The sequence below is a fragment of the Rhinopithecus bieti genome, unplaced genomic scaffold (genome assembly GCF_001698545.2).
Source record: "Rhinopithecus bieti isolate Rb0 unplaced genomic scaffold, ASM169854v2 scaffold_7673, whole genome shotgun sequence".
Taxonomy (NCBI): Eukaryota; Metazoa; Chordata; class Mammalia; order Primates; family Cercopithecidae; genus Rhinopithecus; species Rhinopithecus bieti.
In genome coordinates this window covers 5,060,526-5,075,777 of record NW_016806375.1, presented here as the reverse complement: position 1 = coordinate 5,075,777, position 15,252 = coordinate 5,060,526, and the positions used below count along the sequence as shown (strand labels likewise).

The 15,252-nt window shown below is 41.6% G+C and overlaps 1 protein-coding gene across 1 annotated transcript; it reads left to right on the top strand.

The window, feature by feature from the left end:
• Window positions 1-441: 441 nt before the first annotated feature.
• Window positions 442-7,369, top strand: IRGM (immunity related GTPase M). Its single transcript, XM_017875848.1, is given in 3 exon segments — window positions 442-741; window positions 6,828-6,942; window positions 6,945-7,369. Coding segments are annotated over 3 exon segments (840 nt in total).
• Window positions 7,370-15,252: the final 7,883 nt, after the last annotated feature.

Genomic DNA, 15,252 nt, shown 5'->3' with positions numbered 1-15,252 from the left:
GTTAACTGTTGCCACAACAAGGAGGTAAGACGTGCTGACAAAATCCTTTGGCACCTACCTTGCTGTGGCTGAGTGGGGCTGGGCTGTAATGGCAAGAGATATAGGAGCCCCCATTATGGGTGAAAGCTACATGGGGCTCTTTGCATACTAGGGCACCAGAAGCTTTCCTAGTGTGGCACCCACAGCCCTGAGGGGTATCACTGATGATTAACATCCAAAGAACCTGAGGCCCAAAGCAGAGATAGTGAACTCCAAATCTCTCATTTTAAGACTGAGATTCCCATCTGAATTTTGTTCAAACCAGCCAGAGTATTTGGAACAGAAATGCCTAATTTGCCTGTTAAAAAGTAAGAGAGTGCTGATATTTACGCTCTGGCTGAAATGTAAGACTCTGACTTTTCTTGAAAGCTCCATATATGAAAAGAAAAGTGAAATCAGATTATGCTTTTTCTTCTTCCCGACAAAACCAGTATTTCCAAGGATAGGAGAGTGAAAGGCTCTCTGTCCAGTACTCAGGCTGCCCGGTGTGGATGGCTCAGTGAGAGACGGGATGGTGAGAAACCATTGGGGCCAAAACTAGGGCTCTCAGTGACTGAGAGGAGCGGACAAGTCTTCAGTCAGCAGAGTTGGATTTGGGATGACAGACCAGGATTTCTGGGGTCAGTGCAAAGGCCAGTGAGAGCCTCCTCCTTCCCTTCCCTGCTCAGCCCCTGGGGTCTTCTTCCTCCACAACGAGTACTGGTGAGTCTGAAATCTCTTCTCTGCCTATGCTCCACTGAGGGAGACCTGGCCTTTGGGTCCTAGGGGTAGAGTGAGATAGAATTAAGGAATCTGCTCCGGAATCACTGAAAGCGACTTGATGCCTTCACATCACTGCCCCCCGCATCACAGCTCCAAAAGGGACACATGATAATCCCCAAGGATTGGCTGGAATACCACACAGGTTTGTTAATTCTCTGGCCATGCTCAGGGAATATACTTTCTCCCGGTCACACTCAGGTAATCAGAAGTCCAGACATTCTAATAAACAAGCCCTAGACCCTTGTTGAACTTAAATCTCCCTCGCCCCAGCTCAGTCCCACCTTGGAATGAGAAATCAGCAGTAGGGACAAGAAAAGAGTCAGCTTCTGGTCTTTTCTTTCTCCTACCTCCTATGCTATGAGCGTCTGATGTTTGAGACCCTTACAAGGTGTCTGTGTGGGAGTGGGGAGGGTGCTGAAGGGTAGAGAGGTGGGGAGAGGAGAGGCAGTGGTGAAAGTCAGGACACGTCTCGCTTGTGATATGGTTGCAATCTGGCCTTAATGGTCTCTGGGAGGTGGTGAATGTTACTTCCTATCCTCTAGTATGAGGGACCATGAGGGACCCTCTCTGATATTCCTTTTTGGATCTTTGAGATAGGCAAAGCCCTAATCTGCAAGTTTTCCTCTCACCTCCTCAGTCTCTGCAACAGGTGGGCCCCATTATCTTTCAACTGAGGTCCTGTTGACTGTGTTCTGCACACTGGGCTCTTCCCTCTGGCCCTTACTGTTGGCCTTTGGTGAAGGCACATCCACATGCCCTTTCTGCCTCCTCAATCTGACAGTTGTCCTGTTCTGACCCCGGCAAGGAGTAAAGGGGGCAAAGCCAACCTCACAATCTCATAGCTGCATAAGTGGTTTTGCAACTTCTTAGTTCTGTAAATCTCCAGAAAGCAGACACACAATCATCTTACCAGTCTTATAGAGCCCTTGTACTGGGGCATCTCTTCACTTACTTTAAACACCCTGGGGGCTTTTATTATGGTCCCTGTTTAAAACAGAAGGAAATGAGATTCTCTGAGAGGTGAAGCAGATGCCCAAGGTCTCTGCTAGTATAAACATGCATGTGCAAGTGTCTTTTTCATATAATGACTTCTTTTCCTCTGGGTAGACACCCAGTAGTGGGATTGCTGGGTCAAATGGTAGATCTACTTTTAGTTCTTTCAGTCATCTCCATACTGTTTTCCATAATGATTGTACTAGTTTACATTCCCGCCAGCAGTATAAAAGTGTTCCTTTTCACCACCTGCATGCCAACATCTGTCATTTTTTAATTTTTAAATTATGGCCATTCTTACAGGAGTAAGGTGGTATCTCACTGTGTTTTTACTTTGCATTTCCCTGATTATTAGGGATGTTGAGCATGTTTTTTCATGTTTGTTGACCATTTGTCTATCTTCTTTTGAGAATTGTCTATTCATGTCCTCTGCCCCACTTTTTGATGGGATTATTCATTTGTTTTCTTGCTGATTTGTATGAGTTCCTTGTAGATTCTGGTATTGGTCCTTTGTCAGATGCATAGTTTGCAAAGATTTTCTCCCACTCTGTGGATTGTCTGTTTACTCTGCTGATTATTTCTTTTGCTGTGCAGAAGCTTTTTCGTTTAATAGGTTCCATTTATTTATTTTTGTTTTTGCTGCATTTGCTTTGGGATCTTAGCTATGAATTCTTTGCCTATGTTAATGTCTAGAAGAATTTTCAAATGTTATCTTCTAGAATTTTATGGTTTCAAGTTAGATTTCAGTCTTTGATCCATCTTGAGTTTATTTTAAATTATTATTATTATTTTTATTTTTGAGATGGAGTCTTGCTGTGTCACCAGGCTGGAGTGCAGTGGCATGATCTCGGCTCACTGCAACCTTCGCCTCCCGGATTCAAGCAATTCTCCTGACTCAGCCTCCTGAGTAGCTGGGACTACAGGTGCACACCACCACGCCTGGCTAATTTTAATTATTTATTATTATACTTAAAGTTCTAGGGTACATGTGCACGATGTGCAGGTTTGTCACATATGTATAATTTTTGTAGTTTTAGTGGAGACGGGTTTTCACCATGTTGGCCAGGATGGTCTCGATCTCTTGGCCTCGTGACCCACCCGCCTCAGCCTCCCAAAGTGCTGGGATTACAGGCATGAGCCACCGCACCCAGTTGAGTTTATTTTTGTGTAAGGTGAGAGCTGGGGATCCAGTTTCATTATTCTACATGAATCATCACATTGATTTTTCCGTCAGCCTTTTCTGATAGTGATCAAACAGAGCAAAAGCCTGGGATTTGATCCACATTGGTTTCCGGGCTCATGGAATTCTCTGATGCACCAGCCTCCACATCTGTGCTAAGGCCAGTCTTACTTTGCTGTAAGTACCTTTGTTTGGGGATCAAGATAATTGGTATGGAATTAACTATATATAACCTTACATGGGAAATCCATTAATCTGTGTTTTTCATTCTGCGTATTTTACTCGTGAAATTAATTCATTGGATTATGACCAGCATTAAAAAACAAACAGATGAAAAAACATTCATAGAATGGAATAGGAGTTATAGAGTGTATTTAAGGCAAATTGTTCTGTAATACCTTGCATTCACCTGTGTGCATGTATTTGTGTGCATGTGTACTTGGTTCCTATGTGCTCACTTAGTAAATTTAGGAATATGCTCCTTCTAGGGTCTGGTTCTTTTTTTTTTTTTTTGTATGGCTGCCACTCTGTAATTGAACCTGGTCCCATGACTCCCTTTAGAAGGGCCTCTTCCTCCTCTTCCAAAAGGACTCCTCTTCTCCTGTCTGGAGGAAGGTATCTGGCAATGTATCTGGGCAAGATATTCAAAGAGCTGAGCTTGGAGCAATTGCAACCCAGGCTGAATTCTGATGACCTCTTCTAAACTTCCAGGTCCGTGCTCCTGGAGGCTCATGCACACAAACACATAGACCCACTAACAACACCTGGAAGACACTGCAACCTCATACAGAGGAAACCATGCCCTCACTGGCCTGGCAGTGGCACAGGGGCCTGGGCAGACACAACACAGAAGAGTCCTGGTGTAACTGATATAAAGTATCTCAGTTGTACAAATAATTATTTTGGGCTCAATTGTGTCCAGTGTGCAGCTGGTGAGCCTTCATATGGGCCCAGAAGAAGTGGATCATATGATCAAGGCCTGGGGGTGGGAGAGTTGAGCTGGGGCTGCAGGGGCTAAGGCTGTTTTCCTTGGGGCTCAGCACTGGTGGACAGGTAAGCAGACAGATTTGAAGATGCTGGCTCGCTTCACAGACACGGTCACAGAAAAAGCCTGGAAAACTATAGGGTTTTCTGTTGACCTCCCACACTCACCATGGACAGTCAGTACCCTGCACTGGCCTGTGTCGTACCCAAGCAGAGTGTGCTTGAAAAATCAGATGTATATTAGTAGGCCCCGTGCTCAGCAGGGACAGTTTAGAAAAGGAAGTTAATTTATCTGTCCGTTAGTAAGTTAATAACACACAAAGTGTACTGTGTTTTATTAATCAAACAAAAATACGTTAAACGCCTGCTGGGCACAAAGAGTACAATGGTAAATATTCTAGTGGAAATGTTTAATGGTTAATGCCAAGACCTGTGTATGTATTAATATGATGACAATCATTTCATACCTGATGAAGCAATACTTTCTGGGACTACTTGGGTTAGAAAATGGCCCTGCCACAGGCCCAAGCCCATCCCTGGCCCTGCATGTGCTGCTGTTCCACTCCCTTGTGCATCTATCAAGTATAATGTTGTGGGGAAGGAGAGTGCTCGATTCCTCACCTTAACCAGCCTGCCAGCCATCCATGCAGAGACATGTGGGCAAAACTCCGAAGGCCAGACCTCCCCACTCCATTTTCCTGCTAGACTGCTGAGGGACTACATTTGAACCTGGTAACTACCCTGCCCCCTTCCCTCCAGATTCCACAGGTTACCTCTTCCTCTTTGTGGACTAACTAAAAGCAACCATATCTAAGTAGCATTTGATGAGAAGAAACTAGTTATTAAATAATTAATGTTACAATGAATAAACTTTATATAGCAGCCACAGATGAAGTCTGGCATGAGGAAGTCAATGATCAGTTGCTGCTCTCGCCATATGGTGGGTTGTAAAATCTTCCCAAGGCAAGTGAGGCACCGAGAAGTTGAAGACTCACATACATTCCAGAGAACAGGGCCTCTCTCATTCATCTCCTCCATTAGGGCCTTTCCTTATATTTCATAGATGGACAGCTGGAGCCAGTTCTCTGTTTCCTGGGCCCTCTAAAAGGGCCACAGACTTGGACAAATCCATTGTCCTGGGCACTCAGGAGGCAAGATTCTGTGTGTGCATGAGTGTACAAACATGTGTCATGTGAGAGAATGTGTGGGCACTGGGCACACCAAGCATGAGTGAGGATAGGTGAGTGAACATGTGTCAGCCTACATGAGTGTGTATATACATGCACAGAGTGTGTGAGCGTGTGTGCACCAAACATAAGTTTGTGTGAACCTGGCACCACGAGTGAATGTGTGTTTGTGTGTGGGGTAAGTAAACATGTTGCAGCCTGAGTGAGCAAGCGTGAGTGTGTGCAACAGGGATGAATGTATTTATGTTTACATATGTCAGCTTAAGTATGTTAGGGTGTGTGAACGTGTGTCAGTGTGAATATGTGTGAGCCTGTGCACAGAGTGCGAGCGAGTGTATGTGTGCATGCTGAGGGTGAGTGAGACGGTGTGAGTGCGAGTGTGTGGGGTAAGTGAACATGGCTGGGCATGGGTGAGTGTGCACACCAGGTGTGAGAGGCTCTGTGCAGAGGGTTGTGTGTGTTCACAGTGAGTATGTGAAACAGACCTGCCAGGCCATGCTAGGAGTAGAGAATCACATCACCTTCTTTTAATCAGTCTCAAATACCTGGCCCCGTGGGGAACCTGCAAGAGCCAGGTTTGGCAAACGCAGTGATAATCAATTCTCTAATCACTGCCTCGAAGAAGAGCAGAGCATTTGAGTATACTCTCTCCTCTCCCTCACTTCAGTTGGGCCCAACGTGAGAATCCTAAGGAAAACTCGGGGGGTCAAAGGCTGCTGGCTTACTTTGTATATACCGCAGCATTTCAGACTGCTCTGCACGTGTGCTCCCCTGGCCGACGAGGCAAGTGTTTGAGACCAACCACAGCTTCAAGTAAGCAATGGGAATTGGATGTTTTATGTCCTCTGGCGCCATCTTCAGCAGAGAAATCTATAGGTCTCTTTTACTTGTCTGGCCTTGGTTGTGAACTGAAACTTGTGAAGGAGCAGACCTAAGTTAGGGTAGAGTAAAAGAGGAAAAGACAGAAAACTCTTGGGCTTTTCAGGAGACTTGGTTCATTCCCTGCTATTCAAGCCGTCTCATGACCACATTCCTGCTTTGGAGGCTGACTGTTGGAGGCACAACCAGCCTCAGAGGGTTCCTCAAGGGCCCTACCTTTCTTGCTCCCTGAAGGAATGTGCACATTGCTTGAATGAGTGTTTTTTGATTGTTTTTAATCCAGATGTCTTTGCTGCAGTCTTTGTTGAGGGCTGGGGATGCTAAAACTCAGATGATTCATGTGCACCCTGTCCATTCTAACTCACCTGCTCTTCTACTTCCACAGCTTACTCCAGTGCCCACCGATACGACAGAGTTCCCACGTGCCCCTCACACTCATTAGCTGCATCCTAAACCCTTTTTGCCACACCATAAGCATTGAGTTTTTTGTTTGTTTGTTTGGAGACAGAGTCTCGTTCTGTCACCAGGCTGGAGTGCAGTGGCGCGATCCCAGCTCACTGCTACCTCTGCCTCCCAGGTTCAAGTGATTCCCCTGCCTCAGCCTCCCAATTAGCTGGGACTACAGGTGCCCACCACCACACCAGGCTAATTTTTTGTATTTTAGTAGAGACAGGGTTTCACCATGTTGGCCAGGATGGTCTCAATCTCCTGACCTCGTGGTCCGCTCGCCTCGGCTTCCCAAAGTCCTGGGATTATAGGCAGGAGCCACTGCACCCGGCCAGCATTGGGGTATTTTATCAAAGACGGAGGCCACGAATGTTGAGAAAGCCTTAGGAGGTGGGAACTTGCCAGAGGTGGCCTCTGCCATCAAGGAGACTCTGAAGATAGTGTCCAGGACACCAGTCAACATTGCTATGGCAGGGACTCTGGCAATGGGACGAACATCTTCATCAGTGCCCTTTGAAACACAGGACACGAGGGGAAGGCCTCACCTCCTACTGGGCTGGTAAAAGCTACCCAAAGATGTGCCCACTATTTCTCTTCCCACTTTCCAAATGTGGTGCTGTGGGACCTGCCTGGCACAGGGTTTGCCACCAAAACCCTGGAGAACTACCTCATGGAAATGCAGTTCAACCAGTATGACTTCATCATGGTTGCATCTGCACAATTCAGCATAAATCATGTGATGCTTGCCAAAACCATTGAGGACATGGGAAAGTTCTACGTTGTCTGGACCAAGCTGGACATGGACCTCAGCACAGGTGCCCTCCCAGAAGTGTAGCTACTGCAGATCAGAGAAAATGTCCTGGAAAATCCCCAGAAGGAACAGGTTTGTGAACACTAATTCCTGTCCTCATTAAACATTGGATCCTATTGCTTCCTTTTCTCCTTTATGTCACTGGACTTAGTGAAACACACCTGGTGCAGAAGGGTATCTTACAATTTTAGGGGGCATGTAGAGAGGGTGGTTGTGTTGTTCTTTGAGACCTTTTGGGTGTTGGGGCCAAGATTCCCAGGCAAGGCTGCTTGCTTCAAAGGTCTTTTCCCTTCACAGAACGCTCCACTAGGTGCTAAAAATGATCAGTGTCTTAAAATGGGTATAAGATTGTATCATCAGGGTCCTAGCACTCTCAAACTGAGTCGTTTAAGAAGACTTTAATAATAAGGGTATGGCCGGGCGCGGTGGCTCAAGCCTGTAATCCCAGCACTTTGGGAGGCTGAGACGGGTGGATCACGAGGTCAGGAGATCGAGACCATCCTGGCTAACATGGTGAAACCCCGTCTCTACTAAAAATACAAAAAACTAGCCGGGCGACGTGGCAGGCGCCTGTAGTCCCAGCTACTTGGGAGGCTGAGGCAGGAGAATGGCATGAACCCGGGAGGCAGAGCTTGCAGTGAGCTGAGATCCGGCCACTGCACTCCAGCCTGGGCGGCAGAGTGAGACNTGTGACTTTCCCTGGAGCACACATCATTCACACAGTCTCATGCCTGTAATCCCAGCACTTTGGGAGGCCGAGGTGGGTGGATCACTTGAGGTCAGGAGTTCAAGACCAGCCTGGGCAACATGGTGAAATACCGTCTCTACTAAAAATACAAAAATTAGCCGGGTGTGGTGGCGGGTTCCTGTAATCCCAGCTAATTGGGTGGCTGAGGCAGGAGGATCGCTTGAACCAGGGAGGCAGAGGTTGCAGTAAGTCGAGAATGTGCCCCTGCACTCCAGCTTGGGGGACAGAGTGCAGAGTGAGACTCCGTCTCATAATAATAATAATAACAATAAGGGTATATTCAAAGATGTGGACAGGGTGCAGGGAGACCACCAAGACAAAATGTTAACCCCAAGGTATAACCTCAAGGCAAGCAACGGTCGGGAGGAGCCCTCTCCAGGTTTGAACAGGCAAATGGAGAGGCAGGTTGCTTGAATCTCAAGATGGAGTTTATCAGTAATAATAAAGACTTCTGGGCTTACAAACATACAATTGAAATCTACAACAAAATCTCTAAAACAGAAAAAATAGTAACCATGTTAAAGGTTCTAAGTTCTTGTTTTATCCAGAGCATGAGTAAAGACATTGATTAAGTTTAAACTATGGTTTATAAGTGATGCCTAATATCTTATGGTTTATAAATAATGCCTAATATCTTTAAATAACTAAAGAAGGAATATAAACTGTGCAAATAACTTGCAAGTGACAAGAAAAACAATAGTATAACAAAAATACACTCAATCCAAAGGAAGACAAAAAAATACATAGCACAGAATAAAATGTTACATATAAACTGAAAATGTCAATAATTGTATTCATTGTAATTGGACTAAATGTTTTAGTTAAAAGTAAAATGATCATCAGGCTGGATTTTAAAATTCTAACCATATATATGTGTGTATATGTATATATATATATTTTTTCTTTTTTTTAGAGACGGAGTCTTGCTCTGTCGCCAGGCTGGAGTGCAGTGGTGCGATCTCGGCTCACTGCAACCTCTGCCTCCCGGATTCAAGCAATTCCCTTGCCTCAGCCTCCCAAGTAGCTGGGGCTACAGGTGCCCATCACCACGCCCAGCTAATTTTTGTATTTTTAGTAGAGACGGGGTTTCACCATGTTGGCCAGGATGATCTCGATTTCTTGACCTTGTGATCCGCCCGCCTTGGCCTCACAAAGTACTGGAATTACAGGCATGAGCCACCACACCTGGTCACATATATATTTTATAAGTGACATACTAGATCAGGATACAGAAACTATGCCAGAAAACCTACCCCTCAAGTCCCAAGTCAGATAAAGCAATGGTAAGCCAAATATATAGTAAATAATGTTTCAGAGAGATGCCTGTATAGATGGTAAAAGCATTCATTAAAAACCCAAAATAGGCTGGGCACGGTGGCTCACGCCTGTAATCCCAGCACTTTGGGAGCCCGAGGCAGGCGGATCACGAGGTCAGGAGATCGAGACCATCGTGGCTAACACGGTGAAACCCCGTGTCTACTAAAAATATATTTAAAAAATTAGCCAGGCATGGTGGTGCACATCTGTAGTCCCAGCTACTCGGGAGGCTAAGGCAGGAGAATGGCGTGAACCTGGGAGGCAGAACTTGCAGTGAGCCGAGATGGCACCACTGCACTCCAGCCTGGGCGACAGAGAGACTCCATCTCAAAAACAAACAAACAAACAAACAAACAAACAAACAAAAAACCCAAACATACACCCAATAGTCAGGCTGGTTTTAAACTCTAGCTTTTGTAGGGAACGAGAGAGTTTTCTGTGCTGCGGAAGGGTCCTATTTCTTTTCCTTTCTTTCATTCATTTATTTTTTAAATGTCTGCTTTATTGAGATGCTATTCACATATGTAATTTTAAAAAATCTGTATGGCAGTAAAAGATGTGTGCTTATAATTTAAACAGTACATAATTATGCACTATTATGTAAGTTCTATTCCTAATAATAAGAAATTGTAAAAAAATTCTTCAAAGGAGGTCTTCATATACTGATATAGAACAATTACCAACATGTTTAAGAAAAAATAAGTTGTTCGATATTATTTAAGAAATGCTTCCATGTCTGTAAAACAGAGAAATAGCTTGTGCATACTTGCTCATGTATACATACAATAGTTCTGCAAGGATATTATGGTCATTTCTCAGGGGTAAGGGGTGGATAAATATGGAATGGGAAGATATATTATTACATACTCCCCTTTTTTGAGACAGGGTCTTGCTATTTTGTCCAGGCTGGAGTGCAGTGGTACCATTATTTAATGGCTTACTTGAGCCTCGAACTCATGGTATCTTCCTGCCTCAGCCTCCTGAGTAGCTAGGACCACAAGCACACACTTATTGTGCCTGGCTGATTTTTAAATTTTTTTGTAGAGACAAGGTCTTGCTATGTTGCCAGACTGGTCTTGACTATTCTGGTTTCCACCCCCTGTACTGAGAGTGAGCCATGTGTTCCTTGCCTGGCTGTGCCTGAGGTCAGCTCCCAGACCCAAGAGGACTGCGAAGCAGAGATGGATGAAGGGTTCTTGTACAGAGACATCTGAGTATTACTCAGCTGGCACACATTATTTTTCTATTTTAATGAGCATTTTCAAATTTGAAAAACAAAATTCATCTCTACTTTTAACAGACAGGTGTTTGGAAATGTTAGTTTTGGTTTCAATGAAGCCATGCAGGTAAGAAAAACCATGTTACTTGGACTGGAAAAGAGGGATAGGTCAAATTTCAGGGCAAGAATTGACATGGTAGTTGGGCAGGAACAAAAAGATAGAGGGAAGCCTGTGCTTTTGGTTGTACTCCCTGCATATGGCCCTGGAACAGCAACCTGGTGACCTGATTACCACAAGCAGCACCCTCCTACCATTGGTCTTGAAGGGAAGATGGAGCAGGTGCAGAGTCAGATGATGGCAGAGAATGGGGTAGGGTGTTGCATGCACTCCATCTTCTTCCCCCTTTTCTGTCCTAGACATGATTGGTATGGCTGGTAAAGAATCATGAACCCATGTGCATCAAATGTTCACAGTTTAGCATAAATAAGAGCATCAGCAGTGACCTCATCAGGACAGGGATTCTTTTGATCATCCATGGTCCCCTAATGTACGATGGCAGGCCAGGTGTGGGGCAAACATTCAACTTTATAACAGACAAAATTGTTGTATATGATTGAATTTTTTATTTTGTTCCTTTGAGAAGATGGTATATAAAACTCAAGTTTGGAGAGTTGAATATAAAGGGCCATTGAATCATTTGTATATTTCTGAATCTTGCTTGATTCAATCCATTGCCACTCCCAGCACTGCACTGGGTGTAAACACTCTGATGGTATTTACAAGCAGGAAGATAACCCAAGAAGTTCTCACCTAAGAATGTTTTTAATAGGCTTTTTGCATTGCTTATTGTAGATGAATCTGGAATTTGTGAAGTACAGGGCACAACTTGGAGAGCTAAAGTTAGTAATTTCCTACCTGTACAACTAATGGAATGTAAAACCTAAGAAGCTCTAAACTTAAATGGCCTCCTAGGGCTAACATGTACGGCATGTACATGGTACATACAGTAACATTAATCTCCTACTCAGACACAAAGTACATTACAGTGCAAAAACAGATATTTTTGGAAGTATGTCTGATCTTTTGGGCCTTTTCAAAGATGGGTGTTGCTGTTTCTCTGCTTGCTTTTTGCTCATATTCTTCATCAATTAGTAAAATTCAGTATTAAGTAAGCTGTATAATTTTCATAAATCCACTTTGACAGTTTGAGCTCCGTGGTAGCGTAATGACTTTAAATCAGAACTGTGCCATTCAATCAGCTTTTGGTGTACTTCTGATATTACTATAAATTCTTAGACTCAGCTTCTCATTACTATCATATATTCTTATGTTTTAAGAACCTTAGTTCTTAAAGATTTCTTATTCTTATCTTTTCCTGCTGTGTATTTGATTCCTTAGAGCAATCATTTATTCTGATTAAATTATTAACGGAATTATTTTTTCTACCTAAGTTGCACAGGGGATGGACATTCTTTCCATCTGGCTCACCTTATTCAAAATACTAAAACTATAGTCAAAACCCATTTTAGATATTCATTTCTTAATTGAGCTGTTTGTCCACTTCTTATTTCATGAAATTAGGAAATTGTTCGCGCATTCTCATTAAGAGCAGTGATGCCAGTGATGCAGTGTGGTGTAAGTATGAAGGCTGGTACCCAGAGCATGGGATAAGCTAGAGAGAACTCTAAGGACATAATTTAAAGCCATATTCTGCAGAGAATGGAAAAGGCCAAGTCTCCATTGAGGCTACAGTTCTGGAAACTAATCTCAACAAGAATGTACCCTTTTTCATTCTCAACTCTAGGAACAAGCAGAAGAATCCAACAACTATTTCTATTTCAGGTTAGTTTGTCTATAATAATATCTCATTTCCTGGAGAAGTGTTTTAAGAGTGCATATTATTGAATTTCTAATAGAAAAGAAAATAATATTGAGTGTCTTTACTGTATTTTAGGCAACATTCTCAAATGAATTATGGTAATCTTTGCTCATATCTTTTATTATTTTATTTTTTCTGCTAGCTTTGGGTTTAGATCATTATTCTTCTTCTACTTCCTTAAAACATAAAGTTGTATTGTTGAACTGAAATCTTTTATCCTTTTAAAATGTAAGTATTTAAAGCTATAAATTTCCCTCTTAGTTCTGCTTTTACAGCATTAGTTTTTGCAAATTGTGTTTTCATTTGTCCTAAGGTATTTTCTAATTTTCTTATTTTGCCCATTGGTTGTTTAAAAGTGTGTTATTTAATGTCCACACGTTTGTGAATTTTCCAGTTTTTCTTCTGATATTTTTAGTTTTATTTCATAGTAATTAGGAATGACGCTGCATAATTTCAATCTTTTAAAATTTATTAACACTTGTTTTGTGGCCTAACGTATGGTCTCTCCTGAAAAATGTTCCATATTCACTTAAGAAAAAAAACATATATTCTAATGGAATCTTGTTGGGTGAAGTGTTCTGTATGTGTCTGCTAGGTCCAATTGGTCTGCAGTATTGTTCAAGACAGGTGGTTCCATCCAGTATTGAGAGAGGGGTATTGACATTGCCTACTATTACTGTAGAGCTGTCTATTTGTTCTCTCCAATTTTATCAATGCTTGCTTAATATATTTTGGAGATATGATATTTGGTACATATGTTTATAAGTATTATATCTTAATAGAACTGATTCTTTTATTTACATGTAGTGTCTTGCTTTGTCTCTTGTAACAGTTTTTAATTTAAATTTAACCTAGAGTCTATTTTGTCTGATATTAGTATAGCCAACCCTGCTCTCTTTCAGTTACTGTTTGCGTGGAATATCTCTTTCCACTCTTCCACTTTCAAACTATGGTATCCTGAGATCTACAGTGAATCTGTAAAGTATCTATAAAGACAGCATATAATTGTATCACATCTCCCCAACCCTGTTCTACCAATATCTGCTTTTTGATTGGACAGAAACATCCATTTACATTTAAAGCAATTACTGATGAAGTGGAACTTCTGCCATTTTGACGTTTTCTCTTTGTCTTACAGTTTTTTTTTTTTTTTTGTCTCTCATTTCCTCAATTATTACTTTCCTTTGTTTTAGTTCATTTTCATAGTGACACATTTTGATTTCCTTTTCACTTCCTTTTGTGCACCTTTTGTAGATATTTTCTTTGTGGTTACCATGGAGGTTACATGTAACAGTACAAAGTTCTAACAATCTATTTTGAATTAATACCAACTTAAACTTCAGTTGCACACTTTTTTACAACTTTGCTTTTTTACAACTTTCCTTCCCCCCTTTGTTATGTTATTTATGTCAAAAAACAATCTTTATGTATGTTGTATACCTATCAACATGGATTTATAATTACTTTTATGAATTTGCCTTTTAAATTGTATAAAAAATAGTGTAGTTACAAGCCAAAATTATATAAAAACATTAGTTTTTATAATGTCCATGTATTTGCCTTTACCAGAGATCTTTATATTTTCCTATGTGTTCAAGTTACTGTCTATTGTCATTTTATTTCAACTTTGAAGGGCTGCCTCAACACTGATTGTAGTGCAGGGCTAGTAGTAATGTAGCCTCTTGGCTTGTTTACCTGGGGGTGCATTTCTTTTTGCCTAATCTTAATAGGACAGTTTTGCCAAATACAGAATTCTCAGTTGACAAGTATTTTTCTTTTTCTTTTAGCACCTTAAATATATCATCTCTGTGCCTTCTGGCCTGCCACCTTTCTGCTGAGAAACTTACTGATAATCTTATTGACGATAGCTTGTATATGATGAGTCTCTTTTCTCTTGCTGCTTTTAAGATTCTATTTGTCTTTTAAGAGTTTGATTATAATTTGTCTCAGTACGGGTCTTTTTGGCTTTATCTTGTGGTTCATAGAGCTTCTTTGTATGTCTTTCCTCAAACTTGGGAAGCTTTTGGCTATTACTTTTTCAAATAAATTATCTGTCCCTTTCTTCTCTTTCTGGAAGTCCCATAATGTTTTAAATGAGTAAAACACAATAATTTTGAATATGACTTTTCTTGATGAGAATTTACTTGGTTGCTCTTTTTTTCTGTTTTTCAGAGTCTCTATAAAGTTATTTAAACCATCCATAGTATTTTTTCTGTGAATAAACAAAGGTTTGGAGATTCTTAGTTTACCATTTTGCTGATATCATTCAGTACTGTGAATGCAAGTATGACCAAGGCCCATAGCCTGGCTCCTAGCCAGCATTGCTTTGAGTTATACTTTTCAAAATTCTCCTACTTGGCATAGCTCCTAGTGTATCTTTGTTGATGAGGTAAATGAAATTCAACATGCACAGTAATTTTTTTCAAACTTAGATTTATTTTCTAATTAAAAATAAATGTAATAATTGGCAGCTTAAAAATGAATAGAGTGAAATTTTATCATTTTTTCTTTGTCTTTAAGGAAGAGTTTGTTTTATGCATTATAATTATGTGATGACTTAGTAAGTAGTTGAATTTTATTAAAATCATTGAAATGATTAGTTTTTCTGTTGGCCACCAGAGAAGTGACTGAAATGGTTTGCTGATTTAGACATTTAGTAGGCATATGGGAAGTGATCAGATTAGGAAGAATGCAAACTTATCAAAAAAGTGACAAGGAGGAATGGTAAGGTAGCCTTGAGGTCAGCATATTAGGTCTGATTTTCCAACATAGTAGATTCTTTTTTTTTTTTTTTTTTTTTTTTTTT